This window comes from Phodopus roborovskii, unplaced genomic scaffold, assembly GCF_943737965.1.
Source record: "Phodopus roborovskii unplaced genomic scaffold, PHOROB, whole genome shotgun sequence".
NCBI lineage: Eukaryota > Metazoa > Chordata > Mammalia > Rodentia > Cricetidae > Phodopus > Phodopus roborovskii.
The window spans coordinates 19,655,554-19,679,477 of record NW_026125295.1 but is presented as its reverse complement, the minus strand read 5'-3'; the positions used below and the strand labels follow the sequence as shown (position 1 = coordinate 19,679,477).

Genomic DNA, 23,924 nt, shown 5'->3' with positions numbered 1-23,924 from the left:
TCAGCTGTGACTAGCAAGAGACTAGAACCGTTGAACCTTTGTTTTACTGGGATATTTGATGCTGGCTATCTGGAGCTGGGCAATTAATGGTGATTAAGAAGAAAGCTGCATCAATGAGATGAAATTTCCTGGAAGTGTTTCCTGAAAGTCAGAACACACAAGCTGTGTTCCAGAGGCAGCCAAGGTTGTACCTCACCCTGGCAGCCAAACTTGGTGGTGTAAAAGTCAAGCGGGTGATACTGGTTTGGAAGGCATGAAGGAATCATGTAGGGACTGAAGGGATCATGTAGAGAAGCTGAGACTTGGCACCACAAAGAGTCTAGGAGAAACTATTGGTGCAGCCCACTTGCAGCAAAAGACTCCAGAATTTTGGACACACCACCAAGAACATCAGTAGTGGTAGAGAAGAGACTGCTCAACCTTAGATGACAAGCTCTGTGTGTGTGTGTGCGTGTGTGTGTGTGTGTGTGTGTGTGTGTGTGTGTGTGTGTGTGTGTGTGTTGTAGAGGACAGAGCTGGATAAGTAACCAAACTCTTTGAAGGATCCTGGAAGATTGTGAGTGAATCTCAAACAGTGAGCATTGAGTTATATCTACTGTTGGAAGTTGCTTTTGCTTTGTTTAGATTGTGAATGTGCCCTGGTTCTTCCCTCTTGAAGTGAGAAGATATTTAATTTGGGATTGATTTTTACAGGAGCCCATAGCTGAAAACTTTGAACTTTTAAAAGAGATTTAAGATTTTTTTTTTTAAAAAAAAAGAGATTGAAGTTTGAATATGTTTGAATTTGTTTTTTCATTGTGCTATTTATGTTTTATACTGTGATATTAATATTAAAGTGTTATCTTTAGGATAAATGTGAAAGGAAAGGTTCTAATGGAAAAGTTTTATGTTTTTGTGTCAAGTTGACAAAGGGTCAGTTGTGCTGGATATTTTTATGTCAACTTGACACAAGCTAGAGTCATCTGAGAAAATGGAATCTCGATTGAAAAAAAAAAACAGATCCATAAGATTGGGCTGAAGGCAAGAATGTACAGCATTTTCTTAACTAGTAATTGATGAGAGGAGTCCCAGCCCATCCCTGAGCTTGTGGTCCTGTGACCTATAAAAAAAGCAGGATGAATAAGCCATGGAAAGCAAGGCAGTAAGCAGTACCCTTCCAGGCCTCTGCCTCAGGTCCTACCTTCAGGTTCCTGCCCTACTTAAGTTCCTGATGTCACCACTTTTCATAATGAACTATTATATGGAATTGTGGGCAAAATAAAGCCTTTCTTTCTTTACTGAATTTGGTCAGTATTTCATCACCGCACTAGTAACACTAACAAGGTATAAGGTTGTTGACAATTCTTGTGAAGTAAGATCTTAGCTAAAATATATTTAATATCCAAGCCATCAGAGTTAGAATTAAATGGGATCTAAGTGAAATGCAAAGTCTGGTTCCCCCACAGACATAAAAGCAATATCTCTGACATAGAGACACAGAAACCTGTCTGAGAAACCCTCTTGGGGACTGTAGTGCATTGCAAACGTGAGACCCATCAGTGCCTGCTGACACAAACTGGTCACCTTCTCCATGTTATCTTCTGAGGAATGGTCTTCAAAATCCTCCCTACTGATCCCATCACAGGGGCCTTCAACTTTTTTCCCTTGTTAATATGTTTGTGGGGGTGGGGGATGGGTGAGGAAACACTCCTGGTGGCTTGCCTAGCAACAATTATAAGCTGTGGTCAGAGCTGATTTGCCAGATTACCACACAATTTCTTAGAAATTAGAAATCTCACAAAATCCTTAGAATTCGAGGAGTGTGGGGATAAAAACCAGGTTCACAGAATAGAGCACAGGCCAAATCTGGCATTCTTTCTATTGTCTCCGTGATTTCTCCAACTAGATTTAGAGAGGTAGCTCCAGAAAGATTCTTTTATACCCCCCAAAGTCCACACAGACTCAACTGGGGAGGGCAATATTATATATTAACACTGTGAAATGAAGACATCTAGATCTAGTATGGAATCAGTTGTGGCTGGCTGGGTGATTCCCTGTAAATGTTACAGATTGGATTTTAAATGCCCCCCCAAAGACCATGTTTCTTCTTTCCATGCAGTGTTCAGACACCAGGGCTATGGGAAGTGACAGGATCATCAGGATCATGAGGGCTCTGATTTTATTAATAGACAAATTCCATTATACATTCAGTGCTTAATGGGCTCTGGAGGAAGATTATGTTATATAAATACTCTCTCTTCCTCTTTGTTTCCCTGATGCCATGAGGTAAGTTGTTTGTTTTACCCACAGTGACACTTGGCCTAATCCCAGACCCATGGTGATGGGACCAAAAGACCGTGGACTGGAGTCCTTGAATCTATGAGCCAAACAAAGCTTTCCACTTTAGAAGGACATTGTCTCAGTTATTTTTAACTTTTATGATGTTTATTTGTTTAGTGTCTTGTGTGTGTGTGTGTGTGTGTGTGTGTGTGTGTAGGCAGAAATCAGAGCAGAACTTGTAGAATCTAGTTCCTTCTTTCTACCATGTGGACTCCAGGGATTGGATTCATGTCTTCGGTGATTATCCACTGAGCCATCTTATCAGCCAGTATTTCAGTTACTTTGACACAACAATTACCACAGCTGTGAAGATGAAGGCTGAAGCTACGACAATAACAATTCACAGGGATAATGGGCAATGTGAGGGCAATGGTGAGATGATGCTGTTGACCACACTGTAACTGGATGACTAATTCATCCCAGGGGAGCCATGGCATCTGCAGAGCACATGAAGGGTGTGCCATGAGAGCACGTGTCCCTGGTTCCATGGGGGAAGATAGACTCTTATACTCCATGCCAGCCAGTTCAGGGGATGATTGTGACACATATGGGCCTACTCTGGAGCAGGTGTAACATGTGCACTGTCCAGGCAGTCAGTCAGTGTAGAAAAAGAAAGGCAGTCACAGGGCAAGATGGTACCTGAGAAATCACAAAAAGAAGGACAAGGATCGTGGAAGTATAAGAGCAGTGGGAAGACAGCTTCTGTCTCCCACTCAGAGGAACAGATGCCCTGGGAACAAGCTCCTCTTGACATTCACAGATGGGGACAGAGGCAGGGCAGACATCAGATATCAGACATGAGAAGTCAAGGAGCCAGAAGGATGGGACAGGCTTCGAAGGAGGCAAGCTTTAGATGTGGCAGAAACACAGTATGGGAGGAGCATCTGCTCAAGGCCAGAGGACGGACAGCAAAGGGGAAGGGCAGAGACAGCTTGGAAGTGCTTTGAAGACTTGGCACAAGTCAGGATGAAATAGAGAAGCCGTGAGGGAGCAGGACCTGTGGAAGGCAGGATCGTGGCTAGAGACTTCTCAGAGAGGCAGCCCAGGAGTGATGCTATAGGACAGGAACATTGACACTACTTCAGCAGAAAAAAACCATCTGAATACTAAGGAGGAAGACTGTGGTCACTATGGGGACAGGCGGGGCCTCTTTCCCTTCATCAAAAGAGAAGAAATCCTGCTGGATGGGGCAGAACTTTTTGTTCCCTCAGCAAAAAGACCCCATCCAGAAGTCTTCAGGATCTTCTTGGAATTCTTTACATCAATATCAAATGCTAAAGGCTGGAGATCAGATTTGGGAAAATGTACGATAATCAAAATAAAAGACATTTGTTACAGGTGTGGCGTCTTTCCTGAGATGTGTGCTCTAAGTTGGTAACACTAGCCAGAACCAAGTACCTTGAGAGTATGATCTGAGGTCGAACATCCAGAACTGGTTTTTAACAGTGTATAGGAGTGTTTGCCGAGATGCACAGCACAGAATGCAGACATATATCTGCCAAGAAATACATTTGTAGACAGCACAGGCATTCAGAGCCCAGCCCATCTCATTTTTCTGTATTAGTAGCCGCTCAGAACTCTTTCCTAGGTTCGTGAATTTATTGCAATCATAAGGAAGCACAAAGGAACAAATTTTATCTGTTCATTATTGTGGGAGCCTGTTGGGAAGGAAACGCTCCTGGGGCTAGAAATAGCAATTTAAAATGGAGAACAAACACCCAGAGAAAAGAAGTAGGGTGGAGAAGGATGTCAGAGTGCCAGATAGATGAAGGATGAGGGCCTAGGAGGAAAGACTAGAAAACTCTAATAGCTATTAATGAGGTCCTCACTTACAAAGAAACACCAGGTGAATTAGAAGATGCTGCTGCTGAAGGAGCCTTGAAGGAGCTGCATGAAAGAGAATTAAGGTAGAGAAGATTGTCTCATAGAACTGAAATTAAGGGCATGAAGCTGCAAGCTCCACTTTTGATATGGGAGTGGATATGCTTCTAATAAACAAAGCCTCCAAGAAATAATAACGAGTATAATTGAAGACAGAAAGTAAAGAAGAGGGGAGAAGGAGAGGGAAGGGAGGGAACATTCCCCAAACTTTCTGCAAACTGAACAGAACAAAGCTATACCTTTCGCAGTTTTGCCTATGGGCAACCTAAGTCTCTACCGTCTGCTCATGCAAGAACACCGGGGGGGGGGGGGGGGGGGGATCACTAGTTTTCCGGGTGGGAGAACCAAGAGAGAGCAACCAGAGTAGTGGCCATCAGAACTGTTGGAGAGGAAGGGACCTGACTGCTAGCTGACCCTCGGGGATGGATGTGCAAAACAGGCTAAAACTCACAGGAGCTAAGAGCTAAGATAGAAATACAGTTTGCTGTTCCAATACAACCAAGTTTCTTTCCTGCTAAATTAAGTGTGCTGACATTCTGCTTCCATGTAACAGAAACTACTCTCAACAGCATAAGAGTCACTGTTTTTAGTCCCAAATTTCTAGATGTACAGAGAGCCAAGGATATGGGAAAGACAGTGAAAGGTACCAATCCAGGGACAGATTACAGAATCAGAAAACTCTGGCCCTAGGAGGAGAAAAAGGAGATAAAAGATAAATTTGCAGAAATATTGTTGAAAACTTCCTGAATGTGTAAAAAGCACAAATAATCAGATTTAAGAAACTTAGAAAACCTTAATTGGGACAAATTTTGGAGAGAGTACACATTCCTAGGTACATCTTAGTGAGGGTAAAGAAACCAAATATTGTGAGGAGAACTTGAACACAACCAGAGAAATACATGACTCTGTGTGTGTGTGTGTGTGTGTGTGTGTGTGTGTGTGTGTGAAGATCACAGACCACTTCATAAATAATAACTATCCCAATTTTAGTCTGATGTTTCCTTCTGATGTAACTCAAAGTACACATCTTACCTTCAAATATCAGTTAGATGATTCCCAACCTTCTCTGCAATGTTACTTTGCTACTTTTTTATTAAATAAGTATGGTGGTACCCTATGTGTGTGAGGTGGGGGGGTGTCTACTCGAGCATGTACACACAAGATGTGAGGTCAAAGACTGTCAGCCAATGTCTTCTTCAGTCACTCTCTACTTTTCCTTTTCTTCTCTAACAAAGACTCCGTTTCTGCTAGGCTGGATGGTCAAAATGCCCCAGGGATCTGCCTGTTCCTTCCTTCCCAGCACTGGGGTGAGAGTGTCTGCAGCCACACCCAGCTTTTACATGGGTGCTGGTGAGCAAACCTGGGTCCTTCTGCCCGCGCAGCAAGTCCTTTAGCAACAGGTCCATCTCCCCAGCCCCCAAGTCAGCATTTGGAAAGAGACAACTGGAAGCTATGTAAAATGTCTGCCCCTTCCCCCAGATTCTCCTGGGGTTTTAGTATCCACTTATGTTTTCTCATCAAAAATAACCATGGATTGATAGTTGCCAGCTAGTAGCTTTTTAATAATATTTTAATAATGTTCTTTCTGGTATAAGGTAGCACTCTCTTGTCCTATTAGCATACCCTTATATTATTTCTTATTAGACCAGTTATAATCTGTTACTGTCATCTTGTGTTTTATATTTTAAGATTCAAATTATCACAGTTTAGACATTAGAATATGCTTCAAGCTGGAGATTTTGAATTTGGGCACATGTCTTCATCATTATTTGAATGTTTTCTCACTTTTACACACACACACACACACACACACACGCGCGCGGTGTGCTGAATCATCTCATTTTCTCTTCTGAGCCTCTGGAAGGTGCCATGTCTCTAATAACTCCCGGTTGCTTGAAGTGGGGTAGATAAAAATAATCAAGACCTGAGAGCCAGGTGTACTCTCGCTACACGGATGTCAGTGCTCCCAGGCATCTCCAACCCTATTTATTTGCCTGCCTCACAAAACATCTGCTCAGGCTTAACACTGCACAAACCATTCTAGCTCTCATACCTCCCATGTGTGCGCCCCTCTCCCAGGAGTTCTTACACCCAGCATACTTTTAATTACTTACGGTGGTGGTGGTGGTGCCTTCACACGTGGGTGTTAGTTGTCACTAGTTTATGATGGCTACATTTGTTGGTCCTGGCAAGGAGTGTTTTAGTGAAAGGACGGAAAGATAAAACCAAGGAATGCTAGATTTTTTTTTAAATATATGAAATTAGAGGAATGGAAGAAATTCAAAGGAAAAGGAAGTAGGGGAGGGTAAGCCAAGTTATATTTCACAAAGGCAAATCTATCACCTTTGGACAGTGTGTACAGTTCTATATGCACAGCAAGTGTGCACGCATGCATGCATGCACACACACACACACACCTCACCACACACAATGCACACAACACACACACACACACACACACACACACACACACACCACCACCACCACCACCACTACACCTCTATTCTTTGAATGATTTTCCATCATCCCAAGACTATAAATTCTATCAAAAGTGTCTGAGAGAGCCTACTGCTGTTGATCTCAGGCATTTTCTCATTCTCCAGTTACCAGGAATGGTGGCCTCTAACATACTTGTCCCTCTTGCCACAGGACCTTTAGAAACACTGCTTCTCTACCTGTGTAGCCTAAACTGGCATGCTCCTTTGAGGAAAAGAACGCTATACTCTATTTGTATGATTCCAAAGTAAGATGTTGAAGCCCAGTCTCTAGTGGGATGATATTTGCAGGCAGGCTTTTAGGAGATAAATGTGGTTAGAATTAGACCATGAAGATGTGATCCCATGATGGATTAATGCCCTTATGTCTATAAGGACATTTCATTTTGATACTCAGTTTTGAGTAGAGGTGTGAGCACTCTCTGTCTCTTTTAATTCACACACCAAAGTATTCAAGGACATGATTAAGAGGAGGGTCCCTACCAAGAGCTTGTCCAGACTGTTATCTTCACTTCAGACACTCTGGCTTCTAGAACCTGGAGGAATGAATGTTTGCTATTTAAGTGATCCAGCTAGAGGCCTTGCATTTCAGCAGCCAAGTTGACCAAGGCTGACCTATTTTCAGACCTGTTGGGACAGCATAATCTCCTTCTCTGGAGGTCCTCCTTAATCCCCCTAGACACTGTCGAGACACTGTGTTGGTGACTGTTTTCTTAATGCTCTAGAAGCAGATAGCTGTACTGTCATTGAGTGTATGTCTGATGAATGCCTGCGCCACCTCGAACCTCTATGCATCATGAAGCAGGAGAACCTCTTTTGATTCTGATCATATGCTTATGTAATATAGTACTGATACATACAAGGCATTCAATAATGTTTGTCCTTTGAATAAATTGTATTTTCAAAGCATAATCTATTTAATCATCAAATATGTTCATTGTTTCTATTTCTAGAAAAAGACAAACAGAAGACTTGGCATGGAAAATATGATGAGTCAAGTGGACATATGACCAATGCTCCTGAAGATTCTGAGGTTCAGAGTCAACAGACCTTGTCATATAGAGGAAGCATTTGTTAAAAAACATCCCTGCATATAATCTAAGCAATGTTTATAGTGAAATTGTGTGGCAAGTTTTCACTAAAAAACTTTTACTGTAAGCTACATGGTACTGTAAGGTAGATGTAAGTCTTATATTTGACTCCATCATTACTTAAGTGATCCAGAAGCATTAAAGTGTCCATTCTTCCAAAGACAGACTAAGCTCCACTCAAAGTCCAGCTGTGAGTACAAATGCGTGTGTGTGTGTGTGTGTGTGTGTGTGTGTGTGTGTGTGTGTGTGTGTTTGTTTGGACCTAGACCAAGGGATTTTAATTTTCATTTAAAAGAAAAGAAATTTAAGACTAGTCAAAAATGTTTTTAAGAGAAGGATGGAAGAATTGGTTTCTTTCAAATAGTAAGACTTTCATTACAATTTTGTTGTGTGATATTTGCTCAAATCATTATGACCACACCAATAGGAAGAGACAATAGATAAACAGATCAACAGAATCAACAGTTGACAGAAAGAAAATAATGTCAAGGATGACATATAATGTTTTGGAAATAAAGTATATATTGAATGAGGTGACATAATTGTTCACCTTGGCAAAGCTAAGTAAGCAGTGACTTGCCAATCCATTCCAGAATATTCTTGGTATTTGTCAACAAGATAGTATGGAAATAAACAATAAATTCAATAAGAATAAACTCTTACTGCACATAGCAAGAAGAGTGACTCTCTAAACATGATACAGAGAGAAAACAGACATCCAGGAGTGTGTCCTATATGGTTCAATTTCTATGAAGATCTAGATTGATCAGGAAGTTTTGAGTGTGTTTGTCAGGTGGGTGACCCATGGAAGAGACTCCTGTGGTAATAGATTCTTTATCTTGCTGGAGGTTTGAGTTATACAGCTCTATACACTTTTTAAATCCCAAATTTGTACTTAAAATGTGCACACAATTGTATGCAGAGACAAAAGGTGAGTGTCAACAAAAATGATATGCAGACAGAGGTATGGGCCAGAGTTAGATGGCGAAGTACACATAGCAAGATACTCCTTCTGGGATCCACAAGGAGTATATTCTAGGTCAAATTGTTTAAAGTTCTATGTATGTCTGAAAATTTTCTGAAACAAATGTGGTAAAATAATTTCATGTGTGCTAAGTATTTACATATAGCACAAACATCAACACAAAGCAAATTTACTGAAAACTTTGAGAAATGTTTCATAATTTTGTGTGAGGAGAACTTTAAAAGCAAACCATAATATAGAAGAAAAGATAGAAAAGATTGATATTTTTGACTATCTGAATCCCAGTGACTTTGCAAACCAGCAATACCTCGCGCAATTAGAAGAACAACAGGTGGACATCTAACTGTGTCATTTACCACCAAGGGGTAACATTCCCAACATAAACACCAGCAAGAACCTGGTGGAAAACATTAGGTGGAGACACTCAGAAAATGAGTTCTGGCAATTGAATAAAAATGCAAATTAAAACACAATGAGGTGGCCATATTATGCTATCGAATTAGCATAGTTTTAAAGATTGGTACCTTCCAGTGCCACTCAGAATGTCAGGCGATCAACACACTCTCTCTCTCAGGAGAGAATGGATATTCACTAAGACTTGGAAAGTCAGTCTGGAAGTTAAAAACAAAACAAAACAAAACAAAAAAATCCCATGGAATGCACAAGAATTCAGAAAAAGTAAGTATAGTGTGATCATAGAAAACTGTGGAAGGAAACACATCTAACTTAGTAACTTAGAAATGACATTTCCAGGAAGAGATTGGAACACTTTGGCCTCATGCTTATAGTTCAGAATGATGTTTATCATTTCTCCAATGGTCACACTACAAATAGTTATATAATTCTTTACACAATTCTCCATTTTGCCTCTTGACCATCAGAGCCAGGTGGCTCTTTAAGGAAAACTTTATGGACTCCTATCATGAGGAAGGAGTCATCATTCACTAATTTTTTTTTTTTGTACTTTGCATTTTGTTCTCTGCATTATTTTAACTTGTGCATTTCATTTTGGAGATATAAAGCAGATAGAAAGGGAGGCAGGGAAAGATATTGCTGGCAGTGAATATAAGTAGAAAACAAAGATACTAGCTAGACACCCACTGTAGCAGTCTAGCCCAAAGAGAGAGGACTCGTACAAGATCAGAGAGCAATGGAGGGAAGAGTGGGGATAATTTCCTAGGAGTAACTGAGGAGAAGGCCAGAATATTGAGGCATGGGAAGAAACCATTGGCGACTCTTCCGTTTCAGTCTCTAGTTAAATAGAGCCAGCTATGGAGATGGAGAGATGGAAAGGATACACTGGAGAGTAAAGCCAAACTCTATTTTGAATCTATTATGGTTCCAAAAGGAACTGTGTGAAGGAGGCAGTGGGATAGAGATTAGAGCTACTCAGGATGTGCAGGGGGAGACTGAGAGGAGATCAGATTTCAGCATTGCAGCACTAAGTATGGAGCTGGTACTTAAAGCCCCCTGCATGCCAGATAGGAAACTGAACCCAATTCTGATGACGCAATGCAACACCCAACTCAACTGGGAACTAACAGCCCCAACTTTGCCTAGAGCTGCTTCCTGTTGAAAGATGTTTCTGATGCCATACTCCCTTACCTGGATTCTCTAAATTCATCTGCTCCAAACTGCTCTTCCCACGAGCTAAGGAACACTGTGGTTTCCATGTACACACCAGAACTTTCTGGAAAACTTAGTCAAATTTTTGCCCAGACACTGGCTGCTGTTATTTCTATTGGATGGATGGGGTGCCCAATGTCTGTCTCCCTAATCAGTAAAACAGCCCAGCCACAGGTCCTGAGATACCTTCAGCAATCACTGACTCATACCATATTTCTCTGAGTGGACTAAAGACTCACCAAGGAGCTGGTGTAGGTGGGATCTGAGGTGTCATCCTGGAGGTAGCGAGAGAGGCCAAAGTCAGACACTTTGCACACCAGGTTGCTGTTGACCAGAATGTTCCTAGCAGCCAGGTCTCTGTGCACATAATTCATCTCAGATAGGTACTTCATGCCAGCAGCGATGCCCCTCAGCATCCCGACAAGCTGGATCACAGTGAACTGTCCATCATTTTGCTGTGATAAGACAAAAAAGAGATCAGAATCAAGATGGGCTTCAGCGGCTAAACAGGAGCCCAGACAGCATGGCCGATGGCTTGTCAGCCTTCTGTCAGCACCCAAATTCAGTTCACCACTGCTTCTTCCAGCTCCTCCCTCCTCCTCATCACTTTCCTTGAACGCTCTGCTCTCTTCTTGCCAAGCCCTGTCGATTTCATCTCCAAATTACATCTCAAACCATCCACTCCTCTCTCTTTCCACTGCCACCATTCCCAACAAGTCGTTGCCATCCATCACCTGTAACAGCCTCCTGCACCTGCCCCCCTACAATCCATTCTCTCCATGGCAGCCAGGGCCATCTTTTCAAGACATAAATCAGTCCTTGTCACTCTCTGGCTTAAACTCTCTAACAGTTTCCCATTGCATTAAGGAAAATCTCCCAATGCCATAGTACAGCTTAGGAGACCCTAGGGACCAGCTAATGCTTGGCCTTAGGCTCTAGACTAACACACTCATGCTGCACAAAGCCACAAGGACTGGAGAACTTTAGATTCTTTCCAAGGCAAGTCCTACTTGCCCTGGACTTCATAAATACCATTCCTTCTATTTCTTTCTCTCTAATCCCATCCCTAGGTGCCCTTTGTTTTCTGCTTAACTGTCCCTCCTTAAATATGATGTCCTTATAATTCCCTCTTCTCCAAATGTAATTAGCATCCTCTGAACATATTTTTCAAATGTATTACTATATTTTCTTTTATTTCACAAGTTTGAACTTTGTGAATGTATTGTAATCTTCTGGTCTTTGCTGTTTGAGTCTTAACTCTGAGCAAAAGAACTCCCATCTCTTGAGGTCCCCACAGTATTTTCAATGCTGAAAACTAACAGGAAAAGAAGGAGGAGGAGAAGACTCTACACCTTAAAAAATATAAATAGTTGAGTGACCAGCATCTCTTGTTATTTCCCAAACTCAAAAGCCTCATGCACTTTCTTTGAATCTTTTGAGCTAGAAAAGTCTACTTTGTTTAACCAAGCTCACCTCACAGGGATCAGTGAGGCTGAAGCTCACACACTGTGTCTGGTACTTGGAACCCTGCTCGTGTCCCGCACCATGTTAGGTTATACTATTTGCTTTCTACCATTACTGGCAAACTCACAGTTTCAAGCACGAATGCCCTGCAATTATACAGATTTTCCAACAAATAGAATGTATATTCTTCTTACTGTACATATACTCCTGGGTCTTGTCTCTGCAGACAGTGATTGAATCAGTGGGCCCTGAGCCTTGCCACCAAGAATTTCCCTTCTTATTTAGCATAGCCTCAGTTTCTCTCCAAAGGGTAGTAAGCCACACTTTCTGCCTCTGAAGTCCATATGTGAAGACCACAAAGCATAAAGACTGTGAGGAACCCCTTTGTATTGAATATCTACTGGATACATTATACAACACACCCACATCTATTATCTTATTTCAACATGGGTGGGCATGCCAATTTTTGCATATACTACAATGACCATCCCTTCTTCAGAATCCATCAGTTGCCAGTGATTACATGGGGAAGGTGTACTGGTTGGTTTTATCAACTTTATACAAACCTGGACATCAGAGGGGATTGCTTCCATCAGATTGATCTGTGGACATGACTGGGCAAATATTTTCCTGATTGATTATTAATGTGGGACTATGTCTGACTATGGCCTGTGTCACCACTGGACAGGTGGTCCTGGGTAATGTAAGAAAGAAGGTTAAACAAGCCATGGGGAGCAAGGCAGCAAGCAGCTTTTCTCCATGGTTCCGCTACTGCTCTTGCTTGGATTCCTGCCTGGGTTCCCACTGTGAAGGACTGTGGCCTTTTAGATGAAGCAAACCCTCTCCTCCCCTACTTTTGGTCAGTGTTTTAGCACAGCAACAGAGAAGCAAACTAGGACACACCCCATGGGCCAGGCTGCTCCCGACTCAATTCCTAACCACCTCCCAAACTGCCCAGAATGCCTTTTCTATGACATTGTCTTCCTAGGACCGAAAATCAAAGTGCAGTTTTGCTTTGTGGAAAGTCTGACTGATTTGCCCATCTGTGAAGGATGGCTGTACCAGGGATGGTTCAACACCTCCTCCTAAGTGAACTCCCATCAGCACCTTCTCCAGAAGCCAGCTGCCCTTTCAGGAGCTCCTCGCATTTCCCCTAAACAAATCTCTGCGAGATTTGCCTCCTCAGAAAGTACCCATGCAACTTCTGTAGAGTATAAAAAGCTTCCCAGCTTCAAGTCACGCGGGCTGGATTTTTTTTTTAATTCCATTTTTAATTTCTTCTTCTTAAGTGTAGGTGACTTTCTAGTGAAAATTGGTGTCTTGCTAAAGATTTCATCTGGAGAGGGCCAGTGATGCTCACACACATGAGAAGGCAGCTCACAAGCATATATGGCGAGTGTCTGTACGTCCACTGTAATTCAGTATAGTCTTTCTGAGTTTACCATGCCTTTAAAATTTAGACCAGACATCACTACAGTTTCCAGGGTGAACATGGACCAGAAGTAGTTAAAAGTTGAATGTCTGGTTAGATACATTTTGGATCCCAGCTCTGCCATTCACTGGCCTAAGCAAGTGCTTTAGCCTCCAGAGTGGTGACCCCCACACCTGAAACTTAAGGGCACAGTGTCCTCTCTTTCTGGACTCTGTGGGGCTTAAATGAGATCACAAGTCAGAAGTTTTCATTTGGGACTCTGTGATGCTCTGATGACAGCAATAGTCACTGGACCCAGGGGCCAGGCCGTCCTTTCCTCCTAGTTGCCTGCCTCCTCCATGGACTTCAAGTGTTCCCATTGAGGGATACCAGGGTCCAGTTCAAGGTTCCTCATGTTTTCCTGAGTGTGGGAGAGACACCCTAGGGTCATTACTCTTAGCGAGCCCAATGGGCATTCTGAGCTCAACATACAAAGGGTCAATGTTGGTAACATACCCTGATGCATACCTAGTGGTAATAGTGGATGATGGAGACTTAATGACACACACTTTAAATCTGGATGAATTTGAAAATACCAGTTTCCTCCATTACTTGTTTTAGAAATGGCAAATCATACTTCTCAGAATATGATCAGAGCCTTCAAACAGGCCCTGGGCAGAAGAAAAGGCAGGCAATATTGTATTGTTTTCATGTAGAAGATAAAGGAAGTCTAGAGGACCTACGTGATCAGACTTAAATCACTCTGTGTGGGTTTGAGTTATAACACAAGTCTAAATCCGGAGTGGCAAATTACTTCTGTGCTGACATTACATCTCTGATCCTCTGGTAATGGCTGCCTTCCGAGGTGTATGGAAGGAAAGGCTGCAGAAGCTTCATGGGGAGAAAAGCTACCTGTGACTAATGATGCTGCTGTTATCCGGTCTTTGAGCTCCCATCCTGTGCCTCGTCCCCTGGAATATGCTGAGTCTGCAATAGGCAACATGTTTTCCTTAGGCACCGTGGGGTGAACACAGCTCTACGAAAGGGTCATGGCCATTGAGTTTACTCTCTTGGTGAAACCTAAGGTTATAAACATGCTATGTTTCCCCTGATGTGTTCAACCACTTTTTGCTTGATTTATTGGAACGGTGCATGTGTGGAGGTCAAAGGACAACTTGGTTCTCTCCAACAGATGGCCTCTGGGGCTTAAACTCAGGTGATTAAGCTGGTGGCAAGCTCCTTTACCCACTGAGCCATCTCATGGTCCCTGGGAAATTGTTTTGAGAGACAAGTATTATCCCTTAAATTACACAGCATGGTTGTCCACGGGCTTTGTAATTGTGGAGATAAGAGCACCAGCATAGAAAATAAGTGAAGCAGAACAGCCACCACCTGGATTCTGGGAGACTTTGGGAAGCAAAGGGCTCCATGCTGAGCCCATGGGAACAAGCATGATACAGTGAGGAGATGCAGGCCCGGGTGGAGTGGTTTCAACTTTCTTCTCATACTGAAGTGCTTTCTACTGAAATTGCTTTCCTGCAAATGTGCGGAGCCACTTGCCGGTCCTCATATCAGACAGGGAGGATTTAGGTATTTCCACTTTCATTGACAAATCCACTTCAGGAAATGAAACCCTTATTTGATTTGTTTGAAGAGAATGAATCATAGATTTTTTTTTTAACTAAAAGAGAACTTTCCAGCTCATCCAGCTCAATGCCTTTAGTTTATAGATTGGAAAATTGAGTTAACGGACTCGCTCCAGGCCACAGGGTGACTCATAGCAGAAGCCGAGGCAGGGGCCTCAGTCTCAGGGCTTCTAATCTGATATCCTCTCCCAAGTTGCCTCCTTCTAGCTTCAGTCCATGGATGCACTTCTTTGAGGAAAAATATCCTCAGTGACCACCAAGAGTCTTACAGATGTGACCACCTATGAATGAACCAACAGTGACCACAAGGCTCTACTTGGGAGCTCTTGATCAGACATGGATCTGAGCTTCGGGGATGTACTGAAGGGAAGAGTCACCAAGTGGGTGCCATTAGATATGGGTACCAAGAAGAAACTCTTTCCTTTATTTAAAACAATTAGCAATGGGATCCACCTCTTGGGTGTTCCTAATCTTTCTAGAAGATGGGAATTCCAAAGTTCTGCAAAGACAGTGATGGAGAATGGGTAAAGATGAGATGTGTATCTCTGAAGCTCTGACCCAAGACCAGTGTGGGAACCCTCTCAAAGCTGCCAAGTCCAGGACTGGGGGAAAGGAAACAGCTGTATGATTTAAGGACTCTTTTTCTCTCTTCTTTGAATGGTGGTCCTAAAATTATCCTCCTTCCCAGAAGATGGACCCTGTAGAACTGAACTGATGACCTATTTTTTCAATTTTATCAAGTAGCAGATACATCAATTAATGTTGCTATGCTCCGGGGTTCAGTAGTGAGGCTGAAATTAGATTTATAGATTACCTGCCTCCATGAGGTGCCAACAGTCAGAAACGCTTCATTTCCCTGATGCTCTTGGCACTGCCTGCTCTTGCCACCCTTTCCTGGTTGTGCCCTCGCCTCTGTCTTTCTGTGTTCCCCTAGGTGTCCTCCCACTGCTCATATGGCTTCATTATCATGATAACCCCCAGTACCCAGCAAGTCTTTGTGTCCTGGGCCCCAGGTGGAAAATCCTCTGTCTTGGGGGAGGGGGACTGGGGAGTGTAAGAAGATGAGCTTTGATTCTCACAGGCTTCTAAGGATGACTCCTCCTGTCCTATAAGCGACCTCGGGAGGAGCTCTAAGTCTTTCAACCACATGGTGGTGGCTTTCTCTAAAGTAGAATCAAGTGACACTAAGGAAACACATGGCTCTGGAGAGGGTTTTGAGGCTGGTCCAGAACATTCTTGCCTTTCTATCCATGTTCATTTCACTGTCTCCACGAGATCTCTGATCATAAATGATTGTCCCTGGAAAAGCATGGAGCAGATTGGGCCTTGTTCTCAAATGTCTACAAGGACAGAGAATGAGATGCCATAGGCACACAGCACTTTTAGAACTCTCTTCCATTCCCTACAAATAATGATGCATGGTTTTCATCCAGACAACATTTACCATGGCTCATTGTACCAGGTACTAGAGTTTTCAAAACAGAGATCCAACCCTTCCCTCAAGGAAGCATGTGATTAAACCGCCAATGTACTGCAATTTATCCATTCCCATTTCTTCAACTCCTTCAACCCCTCCCCCAACTACATAGCTTAGGTAACAAGTGTGTACTGCCCTAAAAAGGCAGCTTCAGTAATGGGAAAGTGCAGCTTCCAATCCAGTCCCATTGCTAAGCCCAGTCTGTTCCTGGGAGTGGGAACAACCTTGCAACTGCTGTAGACTGTGAACTAGCCAGTGCTTAGTATACCTTCTGAGCATGCCAAGCTGTGCCACAGCTCACCATCCACATCCCCACAGATCTGCCAGACTCCCCGTGCCCTGGTCTCTGAGAAGTTTTCCCTCCCTTTGATACCTACCTCCCTTGACATCCCCAGGAAGACTCATGTTTAACTCTGTGACATCTCTGCCCTTCATTCATAGAAATAAAGTGTTAGGCAGGTAACAACTGGCAGCTTTGAACATGCAGGTTCGAGGCAGAGACTATAGCTGTGGTGGGTTGTAGTCTGTACAATGGTACTGGGTATAGCAAGAGCCCCCTTCACACCACCCCCCCGTGTGTGTGTGTGTGTGTGTGTGTGTGTGTGTGCCTGTGTGTGTGTGTGTGCGTGTGTGTGTGTGCCTGTGTGCCTGTGTGTGTGTGTGTGTGCCTGTGTGTGTGTGCGTGTATGTGTGCCTGTGTGTGTGTGCCTGTGTGTGTGTGTGTGACTGTGTGTGTGTGCCTGTGTGTGTGCCTGTGTGTGTGTGCGTGTGTGTGCCTGTGTGCCTGTGTGTGTGTGTGCCTGTGTGTGTGTGTGCCTTTGTGTGTGTGTGTGTGCCTGTGTGTGTGTGTGTGTGTGCCTGTGTGTGTGTGTGTGTGTGCCTGTGTGTGTGTGTGTGCCTGTGTGTGTGTGCCTGTGTGCGTGTGTGTGTGCCTTTGTGTGTGTGTGTGCCTGTGTGTGTGTGTGCCTGTGTGCGTGTGTGTGTGCCTTTGTGTGTGTGTGTGCCTGTGTGTGTGTGCCTGTGTGTGTGTGTGTGCCTGTGTGTGTGTGTGCCTGTGTGTGTGTGTGTGCGTGTGTGCCTCTGTGTGTATGTGTGTGCCTGTGTGTGTGTGCGTGTGTGTGTGTGCCTGTGTGTGTGTGTGCCTGTGTGTGTGTGTGTGTGTGCCTGTGTATGTGTGTGCCTGTGTGTGTGTGTGTGTGTGTGCCTGTGTGTGTGTGTGTGTGTGTGTGTGTGTGTGTGCGCCTGTGTGTGTGTACCTGTGGGAGGCAGAAGTCAGCACTGAGTACCTCCTACAATTGCTTCCCATCTTGGTAAGACGAGGTTTGTCATTGAGTTCGAAGTTTCAGTTAGGCTATCTAGCCAATCAGAGAGCCCTTAGGATCCACATGTCTCCTTTCACCACCCCAAGCCTAGTACTGTTGTTACATATATGTGCCGATGCATCTCTTTGTGTGGTCACTAGGAATCTGAACTCAGGTCCTCGTCCTTATGCAAACATGCACTTCACAGACTCAGCCATTTCCCTAGCCAGCTGAGATTGAAGATACTGGGTCATTGTTCTCCCTAAAACACAGGGACTGCTCTCTTTCTTTGGATCTTGGTGGGCCTGTCACTGTGATAAAAGTGACACTATATGATTTCCAGGATATACAAATGGTACAGCATTCACTGTCTCCTTGAAGGATGCTTGTTTTTGGACCCAGCTTGTTTCAAAGATATTCAAGCAGGCTATCAGGAAAGGTAAGGCTGATACCAAATTTAACCTCCATGTTAGTACAAGAGCGAAGGAGACCAGACAATTTCATATGTCTCCACAAGAAACTAGATGCTCAGTCCCACACTCTTGTCTCAGTTGCAGGTTCATGCGTGTCATAAATCATGTTGCTGTGCTAAGTCACGTGGGTCTTGGATGATTAGTTATAATGCATCAGAGCTGTATTCTTCTATTCTAAAGGCCCAGCCTGCAGTGTAGGTGTAGCCAGAGCACTCAACCAATCAATGCTACAGTATGAACCAGTGGTCCTTTGTGGTGCTTTGATCAGCATCCACAGCTGCTGACTGGATATAGGGACATGCATACTCCATTCACCCAAAGTCCTCACTGAAAAGGCTCTGGCCATTCTTTCATACTGTTCCCAGATCCTCTTCTCCCAGACTTGCTAGATGTTTCTCCATAGCCACGTGGTCAGGTCTGATTCCCATCTAGGCTTAGTTACCCCACTCTCCATATACCTCTGTAATATCTTGCAAGAAAATGGCTCCACTGTGAGCACAGGCTCTCGAGCACGTGTCCTGACACACATTCTTTATAGATCTCTCAACCAGGTTGCATCCAGGTACCTCCGCTTTCGCTGCAGGTTGGACTGGGGTCACACAGTTCTGTATAGATGCCAAGAAAGATTTCTGGGTGCCTGTGGCAGCCTTTCAGATGCCTCTTTGGATGGCAGGAGGCTCAGGGATTTTTCTAGAAGATGGCAACCTGTTTTCTTTCTGACTAGTCAACTGAAGAGGGCTGGGAGGTTGGCTACGCTGGGGAGAGGCAACAGCAGCCATTGGCATCTGTATGAGTCACACTGGGCCATGGAAGCCACTGAGAGTCTCTTCAGTCTCGGTAATGCATAAAGATACCTTTCTTTACTTCCACCATCTTGCTCAAACTATAAACATTCACTGAGACCCTCCCCCACATCATCCTCCCTCTGAGAAGACCTCACACTCTGCTTTGTTCTTCTCTCTCTCTTTTAAAAATATATTTTAGAATACACCCTAATTAGAATACGATGACTCCACTCCCCTCATTCACTCCTCTCCAGCTTCTGCATCTATGGCACAGGGAGCATCATGGAAGACTTGATGGACAGAGAGATTGTATGAGCCAGAATACTACCAGCAAGTCTGTTCTGAGGTTGCCCCTTACAAATACGACTGCATAAACAGGACCCAAACTACAATAATACTGGGACATGCTAACGAGGGACAGGGAAACCCTCATGGTGGGAAGTACCACCCCTACACCAAGAACTATAGACAACTAATGACAGCTGAGAGAGAGAGAGTTAGCCTTTCTCAGGTGGGAGACCCCGATTGGTTACCCAGTACAAAGTCATTCTTTCCTTTCATCAACAAATCTTTGCTAACCTTGCCAAGGTTAAACCTGCCCACAGGTGACCAGCCAGTCCTGAAGGTAGGTCATCCCCACAGGACACTTCTCCCCAGCACCTATGAGTCACCCATGCCCTGCAGTCTTACCCTGAGGAAAGAATCCAAAGCACCGTTCTCCATGAACTCCGTAATGATCATGACAGGCCGACTCTTGGTGACGACACCCTCCAGGCGGATGATGTTGGGATGGTCAAACTGGCCCATGATGCTCGCCTCGCTCAAGAAATCCCGGCGTTGTTTCTCTGAGTACCCAGCCTTCAGGGTCTTGATGGCAACATAGATTTCCCTCTTGCCTGGCAGTTTCAAACGGCCTTTGTACACCTCTCCAAACTCCCCTGAAACAACAAACACACAATTAGGCTCCTCCTCATCCTTCTCAGTCTGTGGAGCCACAAGGGGAGGCATCTTATCAAGAACAATGGTGCTCCAGGTAGGATTGTGATTGGAGTGAAGGCATGGAGATTGAATTCTTCCTATGCAATGGTGATGTCTAGGCTGTAATTAGTTCATAGGAAGCATGGAAGGAATACTAAAGTACAACCCTTACATCAGTTCTTAGAAATGGTTTGAGTAGAATTTTAGAACATATCCAAGTTTGGATTTTGTCCCACACTTAATAGTGTGTGTGTGTGTCAGAGAGAGAGGGAGAGAGAGAGAGAGAGAGAGAGAGAGAGAGAGAGAGAGAGGAACCCAGCTGAATAATGAAAGAAAAATGGTTTTGGCAGGGTCATGGTTCATTTTTAGCAGAGCCAGCCGGGTGCACAAATGTCTGGGGGATAGAGGCTCTGTGGCTACTTTAGCTGATTCTCCTACATTAAACATTGAACACATGGGTGGCTATTGTGTCCTCTGGAAAACAGGCCCTGAAAAGTTAGGAAATGAGTGAGTATATCTGTGAAAGATGAAAGGGAAGGAAGCAGGATTGGGCACGGACAGCCCCAGATCACAGCAATACAGGTCCCAAGCAGACCTGACAGTCTCAGCCAGTCAAACAGGCAATAATGAGTTCCTGTTCCCAAAATAGCCACCGCTGATATCTCCACCAGGCTCAGCCACTGGCTGGAGGCTGCCTGGAGGAGCTAGGCCTCTGCAGGAAAGCAGAGGCAGACCCAGTGAGTGCAGCAGCTCGGAGCCTGCCCGCTGAACAGTTAGCTATTTCTCCAAGTAGGCACAAGCTGAATACCTCCATGAGTGTGCCATAGGATTTCAAGTTTTGTTTTTGGTTTTTTATTTTTTATTTTTTTTCTTCAGTAAAATCGCTTTGAGTAAAAACAATTTTGATGACACCATTTCATAGCTGTCTAAAAGGAAATAAAAAAAAGTCTGTTGAATCCTGCTTAATGTGCTTTCAAAAGTTATTTGGAGATTTCACTTGGTTTTGTGACTTCTACTTCTTTCCTGGAAAGTAGTTAAGTGCCTCCTTGGAAGAAGGCTCCACTGAAATGCATGCCAAGGGTCTGTCAGGAGAAATGGGGGCTTCTGTTGGGCAAACTTTCCTTTTCACTTTGAGTTTCTGAGAGAAAATGATAGGGCAAACCGTGAACAATCAGATAAACTACTGGCCACGCTGAAGAAACATGTTAGAAAAGACATGTTGACATGCTTCTTCATGTTAGTCCGGCTCCCTTTGCTTTCTGTGACAGAAAACACTGAAGAAAGCTATGCAAAAGGACTTTTATGCAAAACTGCCCTGAATTCTATGGAACATGACAAAATGCGTGGCTGGAGGAGAAGCTGGCTTAAGCGCTATTAGGAAGATTTCCTCCCAGAGCTAATACTCAGATAGCTATCATTTGTAGCATTTGGCTTTGACTTTGAATCATATGCTGCTTTGGTGGGTTGCCTGGGGTCGGACTGAAGCTCACATTTAGAGCCTGCACACCCGCTGGAATTCCTGTTTCGTGCCTGGCATGCCAATAAAATGTCATTGTGTCATATGTATTGTTATTTATTTGGCCTTTGCCTTGCCCACACTCTGACCACAAACTATTGGGATTTTATCACTGCATCATCTAGAAGAAGCGTAGGTATTGGTGCTTAGCATTGTATGTAAAGGAATGCTTATAGGGGCTGGCAGGACAGCTCAGTTGGGAAAGTGAGTGTGGTTCAAGAGAAGGATCTGAGCTCAGATTACTGGCACTTAGATTAAAAAAAAAAAAAAGCAAGCAAGCAAGCCTGCCATGGTGGCGCACGCCTGCTGGAATGCTGAGGACAGGGGGATTCCCTAGAAATCCCTGGCCAACTAGTGATGTGGGACATCCTTCTGTATGCTGTGAATATGTGCTGCTTTTATTGGTTGATAAATAAGGTTGATTTGGCCAATGGCCATGGAGAATATAGCTAGGCAGGAAATCCAAACAAAGATACAGGGAAAAAGTAGGTGGAGACAGGGAGTAGCCATGCAGCTGCCAAAGGAATAGCATGCCACAGCATTACCAGTAAGCCACAGCCTAGTGGCAATACACAGATTAATAGAAATGGGTTAGTTAAAAGAGAGAGCTAGCCACTAATATGTCTGAGCCACTGGCCAAACAACTATATTTACTATTAAGCCTCAGAGTGTTATTTCATAAGCAGCTGCAAGAACTGATGGGCAGGACAGATAGAATCTGTCTTGTTGAACTGGTTGAGTGCCAGGTTCACAGAGACCTTGCCTCAAAATGTAAGGGATAGCAACCAAGGAAGACACCCAGCATCCACCTCTGGTCTCCATACACATACACATAGGTGAACATAGGTGATGAATACTGAATGCCTGTGTCGAGGAATGCTGGTTGGAAAACACTAAACCCATCTCAGGGAATGCCTATAAATACTGAAAGTAAAAAAAAAAATGAGTGATATATGTTGACTTTGAAAGGTGTTCACATTGCATTAAGTGAAGGAGAGAAGGGAAGCAAGTTACAGAACTTCATTTGCTCTGTGTGCCCACGTGGGAAGCATGCCATATATAAAAGGATAATTATGAAAAGTACATATCAAATATATTTTTAACATCAAATTACTTTTAAAATGGTTATACGAACAAGATGGAAATAAGATATGGGAGTAGAGATTAGTAAACTTGGTTTAGTTAATTTTATGTTGATTTGCTATAATAAGCATAACTTGAGTAGTTAAAATGCAAAAAACATTTTAAAGTCAAATATTAAACAGGCACCTGTCACATATATGTGTTTTACATATGTATGTGTCTACATATATATGCATATGTATATAAGATGCATATATAATAGAATTCATCCTTCCGATAACCTAATATTTAGTAACTATGAGTAAGCTAATTGATTAATGTATTTCTTATTGTCATAATGAGTTCTAGTCTCCTCTAGGAGAAAGGTATACCTAAGAGTTTGGGGAGAGGGATATATTACTATTTCTACTGGGTGGAGAGAGCCCACAAATATCAATCTATTGGTCAGCTGCTATGGCACACTTTATTCTGTCCAATCACCATGACATTGCTGCAAATAAAATGTTCATTTTACTAGTAAGCAAATTAGCAAGGAAATACCAAAAGCCTGTCCCCAAACCAGACAGCTGAAAGTCAGAGTCAGGACTCTGGCCATGCCCACTTCATTTCTTACCACTTGTCACTGGATAAAAAGTTACAATTCTGAGAGCATCCTGCTTGCTTACAGCTTCACGCAGTGACTACCCTACCAAGTCAGTCTCCAGGCCCCCTTTCCGGCCTACCCTCACTGTCTTCCTTACTGAGACGTGGTCTGAAGTCCAGGCCATCCTTAAACTGGCATTAATCCTTCTGTCTTGGCCTCCTGAGTGCTGGGATTACAGGCATGTGCACCCATCTCAGAATAATTCCATAAGTGGATGCCATTCTTCCAAGACTCTTGCTTTGGAGTTGAGCAGAATCAGAATATTTATCAGTCTGTGGGTAGTTTGGGGAAAATGCACCAGATAAACCTGATGTGACCCCAACCATATGCATTAACACCCCAGTGGAGAAACTGCTATATGTCAGTTGTCTCTGATTAGAGTGCAAAGACTTGGGTTTCATCTGGAGATTCTGGGTAACTGATCTGGATTCAGCCTGGGGAATTATATATTTACAAGTTGCCTATAGGATTGCCTATTTAATTCTAGTTCCTGGAAGAAAATAAAATTATAGGACTCTGCTCAAAAATTATGAAGGATTTCAAAATGGAGAAAGAAGAGCATAAATCTGAACCTTTCTGAACATGGGTCCCTGCATAACTGCACTGTCCACATCCCTCGCTGCCCAGGTGCTCCTGGGGTGTGGCCAAGGCTGAGAACTGGGAGTTAAAACCCCCAGTCTCCAGCAAACAGATTAGTGTACTGCACAAAGCCCCCTAGTCTGGGACTTACATTGACTATGTTGAGTTTAC

At 43.5% G+C, this 23,924-nt stretch overlaps 1 protein-coding gene across 1 annotated transcript in view; it reads right to left on the bottom strand.

Moving 5' to 3' along the window:
• The window catches only part of Ephb1 (EPH receptor B1), a 416,176-nt gene that overhangs the window by 35,321 nt on the left and 356,931 nt on the right, over window positions 1-23,924 (bottom strand). The window contains exons 11-12 of the mRNA XM_051206222.1: window positions 19,645-19,892; window positions 10,637-10,852 (exon numbers count right to left, since the gene is read on the bottom strand). Coding sequence (XP_051062179.1) covers window positions 10,637-10,852; window positions 19,645-19,892 — 464 coding nt within the window. The remainder of the gene's footprint in view (window positions 1-10,636; window positions 10,853-19,644; window positions 19,893-23,924) is intronic.